The sequence below is a fragment of the Perna viridis genome, chromosome 11 (assembly GCF_037379345.1).
Source record: "Perna viridis isolate PV_CMFRI_1.1 ecotype Kerala chromosome 11, ASM3737934v1, whole genome shotgun sequence".
Taxonomy (NCBI): Eukaryota; Metazoa; Mollusca; class Bivalvia; order Mytilida; family Mytilidae; genus Perna; species Perna viridis.
Window position 1 is genome coordinate 3,898,656 of NC_142455.1, and position 16,241 is coordinate 3,914,896.

The following is a 16,241-nucleotide window of genomic DNA, read 5'->3' on the forward strand; positions in this document are numbered from 1 at the left end:
GCTACACAGAAAAGCAGGTTTGCAATTTGAGATCCTCATTGATAACATATTTGTCAAATTTTGAGGAGATATTTTCAACAACAAGTTGGCATTACAATGGGCACTAACTGTTTTCCTTTCTGAGCCAATTTAATTTCATATTCATACAAGATTGGATTTCTTCAGAATCTCAAAAACAAGAAAAATATAAAATATTTTACATCCTTTAATTTTTTTATACATCGATGATGTATTGTCCATCTACAACTCTTTTTTTGTTCTCTTTTTTTCTTTTTTTTGTAAATGGATACACAAGTTCAAGTGTCACATGTAACTTATACGTGTCGGTTATATCCTGTATATTGTGTCCGTTTCACATATGGACTTCAACAACAGTAAAGCCCATTGAATACATTTTCTTTTCGCAATTATATAACTGACTATCCAAAATGATACCGAGACCTGTTTTCTAGGGTTAGTGTAATATTCTGATTTGTTTAAATTTTTATTTCATAGTGTAAAAATAGAATATCTATCTCTCAAATGAAAGCAATTTCGAAACGTTTGCATCTAGTATATATCTCAATAATTGACATAAGTAAGTACCTTGTAAAGGAAAATTCGAAAAATTCTATTTTCAACGATTTTTTCTATAAATTCTGTCTATGAAAAATGCCACTAATCATCAAAAGAAGAAGCAATAATATTGAATTATGCTGGTATTAAAACAAAACAACTCACAAATAAGCTATTTTTTTCTAAAATATAAATAATCTTGGGAGATAAAAAAAAATCTGTCAGTTTTAGCAATTTTTCGATGGTAAGGGGTACATTTATAGTACAATGTACATATATATTTAGTTAATTCATACGTGGTATCTCAGATTGATTAAGAACAATTAGTTACAAAAGTAGCCTTATACTGAAAAAACGAATCCGAGAATATTCTTTGCATACACATTGATGGGAGGTATCAAAATCATCATTAAGGTGAAAACTGGGTGGGGTGCATTCTAGTTTAGGGACTACATCATAATAATAATTCATATCGTGCTGTATATATTTTGACATATTGATGAAGAAAATGTCGATTTCCTGATCTTTAAATTTTTTTTATTGTTTGTATTTATATTATTGTAACATGAAAAAATAAAACAAATGGGAACAAGCAAAGCCTGTGTGGACTATATGTAGCATCTAGTGTGTGCTACCTATTTGAATGGTAACATTTATCTAACGATAAGTGTAAATACAATTAAACAATTAAGGATTCAGTCTACAAAATAACGTCTTTTCCATTGTAGTATGAACAATGTTTTAAGTATAGTAAACATTATATTATCTGTTTGAACAATTGGTAGTGTAAACAATTCAAAAAGAATAGAGACAGTTAAAAGTAATCATGAGAATCAAGGTTATAGCTGTAATTAAAAGAATGTAATCCATGGACAAAGACAAGACATAGAAAGCAGACATACACAACAAAGAACATAAGGTAACTAAAATCATACATACAAAGTAACAAGCACATGAGCAACTCGGACTCCACTAAAAGCTTGGAGCATGGACCAGGTACACCGGTAGGGTAAGCGTTCTCTGCTTTTCTAGACACACCCGCCAAAGTGATCATAAAAAGTTGAATATTTTATATACATTAGACCCTTAGACAACAAAATAAATACTGATCTTAAGAATTTACGGAAAGAAACCAAAACAATATAAATACCTTTATGACCTTAGATCAAAAGAATTCACGACATTTATTTCACATCGATGTGTACAAAATAAAAGAAAAAAAGACGTGGGATTTAAATACATGATGCAAACATATTTAAATGTCATAGACATACAAGGAAAACTTACGAAATGAAAATACTAGCAAAACAGATGTCAATTAAATGACTTTTGTATTATTTGAGTGAATATGCAAAGCCAAATATTATTGTGTTTTTTTAACGGGAGGTGCTTCATTATTCTTTCAAATTCCTCACTGTCGGTTACATTTAGACAAAAATCTTTCTTTTCAATAACCATCTGATAACATCACTTTTATAAACATATGGGGGTCATGAACGTTTTTGAAAGCATTGATTCGACTTGTTCTAAATCATAAAAGCAAGGGAATGTCTTCCGGAGTAGTTTAGTTATCAATTGCATTAGCAAAGTATGCGCAAAAGAAGTTGCCGTTAGTGAAAGTACGAACCGCCTTTTAACCGTACATTCATGCCTTTTGCAATAAGTATACAGGTACATTGTTAGAGAATCCAGTTGTTAATACAACCATCAACCCTTCATTAGGGATCGTTTACAAAAATAAATATAAAATCGTATTCAGACAAAACAGCGTCTCTACACTTGCGTGTAGACATGTTTCGTCGTCCCTTCCAACAGAATATTTTTCAGATCTTTATAGTTCTAGTCTTACATTCTACATTTATAGGGCGTCACTGACGCTTCTTCCATAATAATTGGCGAGAGAGAAAAGCCGGAGACCTGTTCTACCTGTTCCATACTACCAATTCATAATAGAGTCGTAAATTTCGTGTATATTTTTGTTGTTAATGGTGCTTCGATTGTTTTTAAGATCTAGTCGTTATAGCCTTATAAAAGAAACCAAATTTGTTTCGTGATCGTCATCGTTTTATTTATTTTACTGTCACATGAAAGAACAAGTTAAAGAAGTTTTTTTTCAGAAGCTCTTTAAAAAAATTGAAAAATCAAAAATTACCATTCAATTATATCAAACGGGAAAAAATACACGCAATATCTAATAAAACATCTGTTGAAAATGGTCTTATCGTAATTTCCGTCTTTTTGGAATTTCAAACAATAATACTTTATAAATTCTTTTTGTGACTTTTAGGTTATCAGAAACAAGGAAATTGCAAAAAAATATGATGATAAATGTAACATTTTATGATTAGTCTTTCACTGAGTGATACCGAAAACACAAACTATATTATAAAATATATAACCAATACGATCAAACAGTAAATGTATCTGATAATTCGTTTTACATTTAAACAATATTTACTGATATAATGACAATGGGTAAAATGTATGGTGAATATGTGAACGAGACATCAACCTCATCGAGATGAAAATGTCAACTAAACGTCACAAACTGGTCTCTAACTAAGTAAAGCCCCACACCAGAGGACAGGCTACAGCTGACATGCAAACATCATCAGATAGTTACAGGATCAGCAAAAGATTCACTCCTATACATCCAAGGTACATGAAAATAAACTGAAGGTTGACACAAAACAAGACACGCAGAGGCTAGATATTTCTTACCATGGACAGGTGCTAAAATACGATGTAGTTAAAGTACTTTGGCGTGATTACGACCCCCTTTTAAGATATGGCTTCTGTGAATAAAATACACGAATGAACACATCTAAAGATGAATTCACAAATGTTTGAGTTCCCAGTTTAAACGGAAATGAAACATTTATATAAATTTTTGGCTATTTCATTTTATTTTTAATATTGAATATTATATCAAGCAAAAGAATTGCTTCCTCTCATTGTATGTTCATGTAAAAGATCATTAAAAAATGTATTTATTCTTTCAAAGTGATATTCTCTAGAAGCATATGTACATATACATATTCTTAAAAATAGTTCATGATAAAATCCAAGTAAACTTATATATCATCAAAAAAAAACAAACAAACAAAAAACATCGAACAATAATGGAAATATAATCGTAATTAAGTATGATATTTTCAGATGTAATCAATTTTTTACAACTAATTACAAAGGTAATTAATATAATTTAATTTCATTTTGGTAAACAAAATCAGAATCAAGGTTATAGCTGTAATCAAAAGAATGTAATCCATGGACAAAGACAAGACATAGAAAGCAGACATACACAACAAAGAACATAAGGTAACTAAAATCATACATACAAAGTAACAACCACATGAGCAACTCGGACTCCACTAAAAGCTTGGAGCATGGACCAGGTACACCGGTAGGGTAAGCGTTCTCTGCTTTTCTAGAAACACCCGCCAAAGTGATCATAAAAAGTTGAATATTTTATATACATTAGACCCTTAGACAACAAAATAAATACTGATCTTAAGAATTTACGGAAAGAAACCAAAACAATATAAATACCTTTATGACCTTAGATCAAAAGAATTCACGACATTTATTTCACATCGATGTGTACAAAATAAAAGAAAAAAAGACGTGGGATTTAAATACATGATGCAAACATATTTAAATGTCATAGACATACAAGGAAAACTTACGAAATGAAAATACTAGCAAAACAGATGTCAATTAAATGACTTTTGTATTATTTGAGTGAATATGCAAAGCCAAATATTATTGTGTTTTTTTAACGGGAGTTGCTTCATTATTCTTTCAAATTCCTCACTGTCGGTTACATTTAGACAACAATCTTTCTTTTCAATAACCATCTGATAACATCACTTTTATAAACATATGGGGGTCATGAACGTTTTTGAAAGCATTGATTCGACTTGTTCTAAATCATAAAAGCAAGGGAATGTCTTCCGGAGTAGTTTAGTTATCAATTGCATTAGCAAAGTATGCGCAAAAGAAGTTGCCGTTAGTGAAAGTACGAACCGCCTTTTAACCGTACATTCATGCCTTTTGCAATAAGTATACAGGTACATTGTTAGAGAATCCAGTTGTTAATACAATCATCAACCCTTCATTAGGGAGCGTATACAAAAATAAATATAAAATCGTATTCAGACAAAACAGCGTCTCTACACTTGCGTGTGGACATGTTTCGTCGTCTCTTCCAACAGAATATTTTTCAGATCTTTATAGTTCTAGTCTTACATTTTACATTTATAGTGCGTCACTGACGCTTCTTCCATAATGATTGGCGAGAGAGAAAAGCCGGAGACCTGTTCTACCTGTTCCATACTACCAATTCATAATAGAGTCGTAAATTTCGTGTATATTTTTGTTGTTAATGGTGCTTCGATTGTTTTTAAGATCTAGTCGTTATAGCCTTATAAAAGAAACCAAATTTGTTTCGTGATCGTCATCGTTTTATTTATTTTACTGTCACATAAAAGAACAAGTTAAAGAAGTTTCTTTTCAGAAGCTCTTTAAAAAAATTGAAAAATCAAAAATTACCATTCAATTATATCAAACGGGAAAAAATACACGCAATATCTAATAAAACATCTGTTGAAAATGGTCTTATCGTAATTTCCGTCTTTTTGGAATTTCAAACAATAATATTTTATAAATTCTTTTTGTGACTTTTAGGTTATCAGAAACAAGGAAATTGAAAAAAAATATGATGATAAATGTGACATTTTATGATTAGTCTTTCACTGCGTGATACCGAAAACACAAACTATATTATAAAATATATAACCAATACGATCAAACAGTAAATGTATCTGATAATTCGTTTTACATTTAAACAATATTTACTGATATAATGACAATGGGTAAAATGTATGGTGAATATGTGAACGAGACATCAACCTCATCGAGATGAAAATGTCAACTAAAAGTCACAAACTGGTCTCTAACTAAGTAAAGCCCCACACCAGAGGACAGGCTACAGCTGACATGCAAACATCATCAGATAGTTACAGGATCAGCAAAAGATTCACTCCTATACATCCAAGGTACATGAAAATAAACTGAAGGTTGACACAAACAAGACACGCAGAGGCTAGATATTTCTTACCATGGACAGGCGCTAAAATTCGATGTAGTTAAAGTACTTTGGCGTGATTACGACCCCCTTTTAAGATATGGCTTCTGTGAATAAAATACACAAATGAACATATCTAAAGATGAATTCACAAATGTCTGAGTTCCCAGTTTAAACGGAAATGAAACATTTATATAACTTTTGGCTATTTCATTTTATTTTTAATATTGAATATTATATCAAGCAAAAGAATTGCTTCCTCTCATTGTATGTTCATGTAAAAGATCATTAAAAAAAGTATTTATTCTTTCAAAGTGATATTCTCTAGAAGCATATGTACATATACATATTCTTAAAAAATAGTTCATGATAAAATCCAAATAAACTTATATATCATCAAAAAAAAACCAAACAAACAACAAACAAACAAACAAACAAAAAACATCGAGCAATAATGGAAATATAATCGTAATTAAGTATGATATTTTCAGATGTAATCAATTTTTTACAACTAATTACAAAGGTAATTAATATAATTTAAATTCATTTTGGTAAACAATAATTGCCAGTTATTTCACAACCTCCAATCAATTTCAATTATCTGTATTTTCGGTTGTAAATTTTAGTTTTTTTGTTTTTGTTTTTGTTTTCAAAGTTTAAGACTAAATACTAGCCGTCTTATATCGTCTACAGGTTTAACATTGTCTTCTGTCTTACCTGTTTAAATGTCCCTGAATTTCACTCATGTGTTTTCCTTTTACCTTTGACCTTTGGGCACGTTTTCATGTACATGATATATGTAGTAAGTTCGACTATTTTACTAGTAAAGAATTTTATGACGTTATGAAGCCAAATTCTATAATGAGAAACAGAAAAGAAAATTGAATTATTAGTACATTTCTAAAACCAGAACTATAGACAGAGGAAGTACTCGTAACTAAAATTATCTAAAAAGGAAGCCCAATCCATCACCGAGAGGTTCTACCATATGTAATGCAAGGAATAAAGCCTCAGTTTTTCACGTAAATTTTAAATTTGGAATACTGCAATATTTTATAAATAGGGTAGATAAAATATGGTATGATTCGTCTTTGGCATGAAGAGATATAAATATTGATACGTTGATATATTATTATAGTGAACGGTTACAGAATATTTGGTACATTAGTCTATGTAGGCAAAAAACTATGTTTATTTTATGGTCGATGAAAATTTCTAAAAAGCCAATTTCACCCAGGGGTTACAGCAGCAAAACGAACGCAAAATTTCTCGTTTTTTTTAGCTCACCTGGCCGATGGCGTCCGTCGTCGTCGTCGTCGTCGTGGACAAATTTTTAAAAATCTTCTCCTCTGAATCTACTGGACTGACAGGTTTTAAAATTGGCATGATTGTTCCTTAGGGTTCCTTTCTAGCATAGGGTAATATTGTTTAGCATCATGAGATGGACCTATGCCAAAATTTTCAAAACGATTGGTCAACTGATGTTGGAGTTACGGCCTCTGAAACAATATTTTTTTGCATTTTGCGTTTGTGCAACTTTGAAAATCTTCTTCTCAAAATCCATCGACAGAATTCAATGAAAGAGTAATCAAGGAAACCAAGGTTATAGCGGTAATCAAAAGAATGTAATCCAGGGACAAAGACCAGACATGGAAAACAGACATACACAACAAAGAACATAAAGTAACTAAAATCATACATACAAAGTAACAAAAGTAAATGAGCAACTCGGACTCCACTAAAACTGGGGGCATGGACCAGGTGCATCGGTAGGGTAAGCGTCCTCTGCTTTTCTAGAAACACCCGCCGAGTTGCTCATAAAAAGTCAAGTCCGGGGTAGACAAACGAGGAAAGGAAATTTATGACACGTTTAATATCAGTTTTCATGGCGCAGATCTATCATATCCTTGAATCTTTCTTATGAACTATTCTCTAGCATTCCTCATACGACTATCATCACAAAGGCGTATTACATCAGTCTTTAACGGGAAATGGTTTGCTCATATACATATAAAGTGCAAATCAGTTAAGGCTATAGACTTTTGATGTAGAAGTTCCGCTCAATATCTACTAGAAAATTTTTGTTCAAAATCATCAGGGAATATCTGTTGAGATATTATTTCGAGTATCATTTTAGTGTGCATTACATGTAACACACATGAAAAAAAAACAATTATTATTTACGATGTAATTGTTCAACACTTCCCAGTCAGAATATCTGATAATCCTATTTCCAATAATGCGGTGTTTCATGCAACGTGTAATACAAAAAAAAGTCTTGTCGTAAATTGAAGCTATCAATTTAACCACGTAACTTAAAGTATTGACAACATTTTGTTTTATGACAATGGATATACAACCGTTCAGCTTAACGAATGAGGCTAATATAAATATCATATCAATTAAAGTCTAAGCAGAATATTTTAATTATACTAGTTTCAGTAGTTTAAGCAATAACATGTTTAAAATATATTTTCGTTTTCTGATTCGCTAACAAATACGTTCTTTTCATGTTGTTGGACATGCGGTTTCAAATTCCTTTAAAGATTTGTTTCTTAAGTCCGACGATTAATAAAATGTTGAAGCTATGTTACATAATTGTATCGGTTGTATTTTTTAAACAAAATTATCTCAATAAATATGTGTGATGACCATGATGTATATTTAGTTTCGAATTCAGAAGGAAAAACGATTAAAACATTGATAATGTTTATGTATTTCTGTTATCTACATTATGTATGTAATTCCTCTCTGTTCTGTGTTGTAGGGCTTTTACTTCTTTTTTGTTTTTTCTTTAATTGTCTTACATATGCACTTTTGATGCTTCGGTATTCCTGCCGATATTTCATAACCGTGCTATATAGTGAATGTTTCATAGCGACTTTGAATGAATATGACTTTCAAAACATTCAATGACATGTGATCAAAGTGGACGTATATAGAATACGAAAAAACACCGATTTGGTCAATAATTATACCTTCTAGTAAATAAAAGATTTCTTAGCATAAAGCTTTTTACTTCGAATTACGAACTTTTTATGATAGAATTAAATGTTAAATCTTTTGACTGGACAAATAACAGTATGAGTCATTTACATATAATTAGCAACAGAAAAAAAATAATTAACCCAAAATTAATTCTTACTTACAGGGCCTTTGATCCATTAGACTGAAAAAGCGAGTTAAAAATTTCATAATTACCTTTTGTGTTGTGTTTATAAACAAGAACAATACCAGTATCATAATTCAATTTAATTGTGTAAAAATGTGCCTCAGACACTATTTCCATGTAAATTCCAATATATTTAGCATATTTAAACTTTGCTAAATATGTTAAATGTAGAAGGTTTTACTGTTGACTCTCATTTATTTTCAGTACAATATCTCAAGTCAAAAGATGCAATACATGATGTCGTGCGATCGCCCTGTGATTGGATATTCAAAATGTGACATTATATGTTATTTTATGTCTTCACACGAAATATGAAACCATTGTATATTCTGTATATGGACATTGGAGGGAACGAAATATCCCGTGCGTTATAGGAAATATGTTTTATTTCATACGTTAACAATATCAATCATCTACCAAATCCCTGAAGTTATGACACTTGACCAACTCCTCTCTATGATATTTTAAAGTTTATAAAATTAAATGTTATACGTATATAAAACGCAGACAATCATGTATGCATACGAACGATCTTCGGGTGATATTTCGAGCGCTGTAGACTATAAGTGAAAAGCTTGGCCTATCTTTTCTTTAATAATTCTATGATTTACTATCGGATTGGCAGGGACAGGTTCCCTCATTTTTTAAAGAAAAAGTTTACTAATTTTACCCTTTTAGAAGCTCTAGAACCACCCTAGTTGTCGCATTAATTTGTATATCGTAAGTATTGCAAACACAAAATATCTAAATTTATGTTGTAAATGCTGTTGATCTTCAAAAAAAGATATGAAAGAGTAATCAAGGGCACAAATATTCTAGCGTAATTAAAAAATGTAATCGATGTACTAGTACAAACAAACCTGAGCAGCAGACATCGGTTGACTTCTAAACTGAATGTATAGACATTTATATCTTTCTTGAAACCCTAAATTTTACTTGTTGATCCCATGAAAATGGCTTTAACATTTCAATTCATGTACTCCAAATAGAAAACTTCATTTAGAAGATAACCGTGCATAATTGTTTCATCATGATTTCAACCATACTTTTAATTATTACTTACATTTATTCCTAAAGTGATTATCAATAAAACACGTGCAAAAAATTGAAAATATGATTGATTATGTTAAGAACTATATGGTTTTTTGGTGCAGAAGATACAAATAGATAAATTTAACAAACAAAGCAGATAGGATTATGAATCCGAAGTGAAAGTGAAATTTTCCCTATATTGATATGCCTAGCAACGAAAGAAAAATGCACATTGTCTTTCAAGTTGCACATTTTTTTTTTTGGAAATTTTGAATATTTTGTCACATGTTTTGAAGTTTTGAAATACTAAATTATGCCAAGCATCTGCTAGACAGTAATATGCAGGCATTCCGGATCTGCACTTTTATTGTGATTATCAAAGAAGTCTAAAATTTAAGTGAAGTAAAGTTTAAAACGAATGGTTATGAATAAATCGATAACAAAACTTCTTAAAAAAATTTTTTTTTGTTTTTACGAAGGAAGAACCCCTGTGACATAACGTTGTGAACAAACGGCTAAGATCCTCATGACCATAGATTTAATGCAATCGATTCTACGAACACGTTGTTGAATTTGTTTTTGTTTTTGTTTTGTTTTTGTTTTTTTTTTCTGTCTTCTTATTTTATATATCAATCAGTGTGTAATGTGTACAATATGTCTTAATTTATACTTGTTTGTAAGTCAAAATTCTGAAAGCGATCCGTTTAACTGTTCCCTTCATTTTACAGGTTAATTTGCAGTGGTGTACATGCATGTGAAACAACGTTATTTCTTATAACAGGATTTTGAAGCAATTAATATCTTGTGTATTGAAAATTGGATTTTTATAACTGTATATGTATATTATATGATTATGATAAAACACTTTACAATCTGACATGCATTAAAATATGGAGACAAAAAGAGTCGTTCAACATATTTCATATGAATAAAGAAAAAATACAACGGTTTATAAACAAATTAATTATATGAATCATAGCAAATTTGCTCACGGTCGTGCCGTGAGCACTAGTATGGCTGTTGTAAAAAGATTACATTAAACGGTTAATATCATTTACATATACATTGTAAGTTTATAGGTCTCCATGCAGTCAATCAGGTTTCATATGAAATATAACACTTGCACATGCTATTGTAAACTTCTTTCCATGTTCTCCGTGTTTAAAATTTAATACTCAAACACAAAATAAGAATACAATGCATAACAAATTCGTAACAAACATTGAACTGGCTTGCATTAGCATTTGTTCATGAGTAAGCCATCCGTCCACTGTGATTTATCATCATTTTGACTATGGTTCACTTTAAGTGTACTTAAATAATCTGTTTTTAATACTGAATGAAAGCAATAACTTTTGAACAATACTTCCGTTCCGTAGTTAAAGGCTTGGTGTGATCAATTGATAAGGTATCGTGCATATTTTCATTAGCGTTAACATTGTAACGCGTAGTTGGTTCAAGTCATTCAAACTATCGTTTGGTTTAGATGAAATATTAAATTTATTTACATCTTCTACAGAAATAAAAAATTGTCTTCTGTCTTGTCACTGTTGAATTCCCAGAATTTCACTCTTATGCTTTTTCTTTTTACTTTTGACCTTGAATGAGAACAAGAAAAGAAAATTGCATTGATTCAAAAATAAATTATAAGTACATGTTACTGATAAAATTTTCTACAGGCTAATTAAGTCAACGTCATTCATTTAAGACAATTCATTTATATTTTATCAGATGATAATTAAACATACAATATTTCTTCTTCTGACCAACTGAAATAAGACATACAAAGCATTCACAAAATCAGTTACTTGATGTCAATCTGATAATTCTCTTTATAGCGGATTAGCCCTTTAAATTGACGTAATGTATGACCTGGTTAATGTGTTATCTACAGTTTGTTTTAAAGCGTATTAAGAAAACAAAGGCATCAAAATAAAGTATTTTACTTAAAAAAAGAACTTTCAATATAAATTTCTGAAATATAAAGATATTTTGTTGCATTCTTCTTTGAAACATCACTTCGAACTATGCTTTGTATGTACTTATAAATGAAAATATTGACAATGAAACAAAACATATCTGATATATGTCTCTCTGATAACGCAAGTTAATGGTTAGGCACATTAAGTTATAATTATGCAATTTTAGTAAAAAGTAACCGCTTTCTGGTTTGTAAGGCAGTAATCTAACATTTGTTTTAGCCTTTGATCCTAATCATGTGTGTTATGCACTGTTAATTTTATATTGTATAAAATAACCTATAACTCTTAAAAGTCATTGGAATGTTTGTATTCAGCATTTTACATCAATCTTATGTAATGGGGACGCCGAAGTGCGATGGTCGTACTGATCTGCGATGGTCAACACTTAAGCACGTTGGATGTCTAATGCAGATGCGCGGAGTGCTTTGGTATACCCCATTCAACGTCGACACGAAATTTTACGTGCATTGGGAAAACCAACAAACCAAAAACAAAGTCATGAAAGTAACTAGTATATTGTTGCCTGTATAAACAAACGTAGCTGCATCATTTTTAATTTTGAGTGTTAACATTACATGTATTTAATGCAGTGTCAAAATTTAAAAGATACGCTTACGATACTCGAGGTAATTCGAGAAACATAAACTGTAGCTACGGGTTACAAAAGATAGTGGACACTTAAAGTAATATTTCATGCATCATGAAAACTATAATAGATATAATTAGGACAACTTTGTTTAGTATGATTTATTACACCACAATTAGACAAAAGATTGTCCGAGATCAAGTACGTTGGACATTTGATGTTCGATTTTCGACATTAAAACTTTTCAATATCAAACTTAATATCAAACGGTAAAATTTTACCGTTTGATATTCGTTTGATATTCATTTCTGGGTGCTTTTAAGAATGTAAACTCTAAATGAATATTAAATGAATATCAAACGGTTATATGTTTCTATTCGATATTCGTTTGACATTCATTTCCGGTTTATTTATTGAATATAGAACGGATTTGAATATCAATCTGGATATCAAACAGGATTTTTTTCTGTTCGATATTCGTTTGACATTCGTTTCCGGTTTATATATTGGATATAGAATGGAATTGAATATCCAACTGAACATCAAACCGGAGTTTGGTCTGTTCTATATTCGTTTGACATTCGTGTCCGGTTGATATATTGAATATCGAACAGATTTGAATGTCAAATTGAATATCAAACAGGATTTTTGTCTGTTGGATATTCGTTTGACATTCGTTTCCTGGTCACATATTGAATATAGTGTGACAAAAATGCAGTTTATTTGTTGCTAATCATTTGCAGATTTTGAAAATATTCAAATTTATAATAAGATATCCATTTGTTTGGTTTAGATTCGGAAACATTATTGGAAAGAGTAATCAAGGGAACCAAGGTTATAGCGGTAATCAAAAGAATGTAATCCAGGGACAAAGACCAGACATGGAAAACAGACATACACAACAAAGAACATAAAGTAACTAAAATCATACATACAAAGTAACAAAAGTAAATGAGCAACTCGGACTCCACTAAAAACTGGGAGCATGGACTAGGTGCACCGGTAGGGTAAGCGTCCTCTGCTTTTCTAGAAACACCCGTCGGGTTGCTCATAAAAAGCCAAGTCCGGGTAGACAAACGAGGAAAGGTAAACTATGACCCGTTGAATAAATCAGTTTTCATGGTGCTGATGGATACATCATAATGATCTACGAATTCATGATGACGACCATAAAACTTCTGTAGTGATGACTTCAATCTTGTAGCAAAATGATCCTGTTCCAGAAGCCTATTTGTTAGACTTCTAACGCGATACAAAAAGTCTGCGTAATGTTGTGGAAATCATCTCTTCACACTTGGGTTTGTTATGGACGCTTTCTCATTTTCTGGGTGTTTTCGGCGATGAACACAATTTTGGTATATAAAGCGGCAATTCCTTGCAAAATTGGGTTCAGATTGTTAGTTTAATCAACAGAGAAAGGTTTGGAAAAAATTATAACCGAAAGTGTAGATACAGTTGAAACTTAAAGAAGCCAAGTAGTAAGTTTGGTTTATTAAAGCCTAGAAGTTCCAATATAATTTTGAAGCTTGTGTTTTACAGGCAAGTAGTTCAAGAAGCTTTAGTTGCAAACTAACGGGTTGTTCGATACTGTAATTTCTCTAGTTAGGGAATGGTCGCAGTCCCTCGAACAGGTGGTTTGTAACTATCCTTGGGCTTACTTGAAACATAGTGTTTCAAAGACTAGGTGTCTCTGAAACTAGGTGATCCGAGACTAAGTGTCTGGAGAGCAAGTTGCTCCGACACTAGGTGTCTCAGAAACAAGGTGTTCGGGGACTAGGTGTCCAAGGAACTAGGTGCTCCAGGAACTTGGGTCAAGGCTAAGTGGTTAGTTGATTTACTTATTACATGCGATTGTTGTTTAGGCTTCAGATTTTATTGGTAGTTTGGTTAATTTAGAACAATCAAGTTTTAATATGTGTCATAAATATTGAACACCTCAGATTCTGTGAAAACAGATACAAACGGCATTTTTACTTTAAATTTTGAATTTGATAAGTATTCAAACACGCCGAAAACGATACAATAGAACAGATCTGAATATCATAAACATTTTTGCTGTTCGATATCGTTTGACATTCGTTATTACAACAATATCTTCTTTGACGTCGCATTTGAAATGATGAAAATTCAGAAAATTTGTTTGCTAGGGACCTTTTTGCACGAAACAATTAATTTCTTAACACAGACTTCATTTTCTTACTCTGTGCACTTTAACCTACACAACAAATTATTGTTTCTATGGTGACAATTCTACTTTTTCACATGTAGGGTTCCTGTAAACTTGCTTTAAGGAGAAGGGGATTTTTAAGTAGTGTATAACTTGTGATTTTTTTTTTGAAAAGCTCTATTTGTATGGAATTAAAAAATATCAGATTCATTAAAATTGAACATAGGATATTGATTCTATAGCAAATCTAATACTTGGTTTTCTCCCCCAGATTGGGGATAATTCTGCCTTGCTAATACTTGGTCTGCTCCCCCAGATTGGGGATAATTCTGCCTTGCATTATGTTCTGCTTTATGCATTCATATAATGAAAAAGGCTGTAAATATGACGAAAATGAGAAAACACATTAAGACACAGATTGTTTTCACAAACATTCTGGAAACTAAAGACAGTGTTTATTTGATGTCTCATCTTTGGTTTTCATACCTACACAATAACATATGAGCATGAACGTATAGAAAATCATAGAGTTTTACCAAAACTTAGGAGTAAGTACTAAAAGACTTGTTTTGACTTTCTTTTCTGCATTCCAATACTTAATTGCACAGCAAAAAGTTTGTTTGGTTATCCATTTTACTTATTATAAGGTAAAGAAGTAACATTTTTTACTTAAACGAGTTTAGAATAGCACATATCGCAAGAAGATACAAGGATATCTTCTATGACGTCACATTTGAAATGATGAAATTTCAGAAAGTTTGGTTTCTAAGGATTAATTTGCACTAAACAATTGGATTTCTTAACACAAACTGCTGTTTCCTACTCTGTGCACCTTTACCTACACAAAAAATTGTAATTGTGGTTTCTATGATGAAAATCCTATTTTTTTTTTCAGATGTAGGGTTCCTGAAAACTTGCCATAAGGTACTGCAATACAGTCAGGTCATTTCTTTTCTAAAATGTGGTCTAATTTTGTTGAAATAAAGCTGTATTGAGGCAGTCCGCAAAGAAATTTCTAGTGTTTTTTTGTCATAAAAAGTGCATATTTTACAATTCTTGGTGTGTGGAGGTTAAAGTCATTTATAAGTAATTTCGTGATTATTGTTATAAAATCCAGTAGCCATGGTAACATATTGAAAAAAAATTCTACTGTGTTTTAGTATAAATCAAGGGAGCCTTTCAAAAACTAACAGCCAAATACTATGTTTTATAAAATATCAGGCACTTAGACACTACCACAGGATGAAAGCACGTACAGAGTGGGTAGGAAAAAAAAGGAAAAAATAATAAAACCTGATACGAAAAGAAACATCCAGTTGAGTTAATATGTACAACATAAGCATCAAAACATGCATTTTAAAATATCTTTGCACTATTTTGTGGCTGTAGGGGTGAAATATTAGTGTAAATGGCACATTTACCAAAACCCACAGTTTTACAACCCTGGTTCTGGCTTGATTTTAATTACCTCATCTGATAGTTTACGCTAAAAGACTGCCTATGCTTGTTTTTAAAGTACTTTTAATGTGTCCTAAGCACTTTGAAAGTAAAATTTGGGTTGATTCATTCTTTTTTAGCTCCTAACAATGAGTTTTTATATAAGTACCCCTGCACCAGGTGAAAATGCTCTAATACTTCAGTGACAATGTTAAAACACA

General features: G+C 31.3%; 1 protein-coding gene across 1 annotated transcript in view; it reads left to right on the top strand.

Annotated features, from left to right (window-relative positions):
* LOC148602367 (uncharacterized) overlaps window positions 1-15,595 on the top strand; it is a 53,902-nt gene extending 38,307 nt beyond the window's left edge. Inside the window, exon 8 of the mRNA XM_088552676.1 lies at window positions 15,479-15,595. Within this exon, the coding sequence (XP_088408802.1) occupies window positions 15,479-15,506 (28 nt within the window). The 3' untranslated portion in view covers window positions 15,507-15,595. The remainder of the gene's footprint in view (window positions 1-15,478) is intronic.
* The last annotated feature ends 646 nt before the right edge of the window (window positions 15,596-16,241 follow it).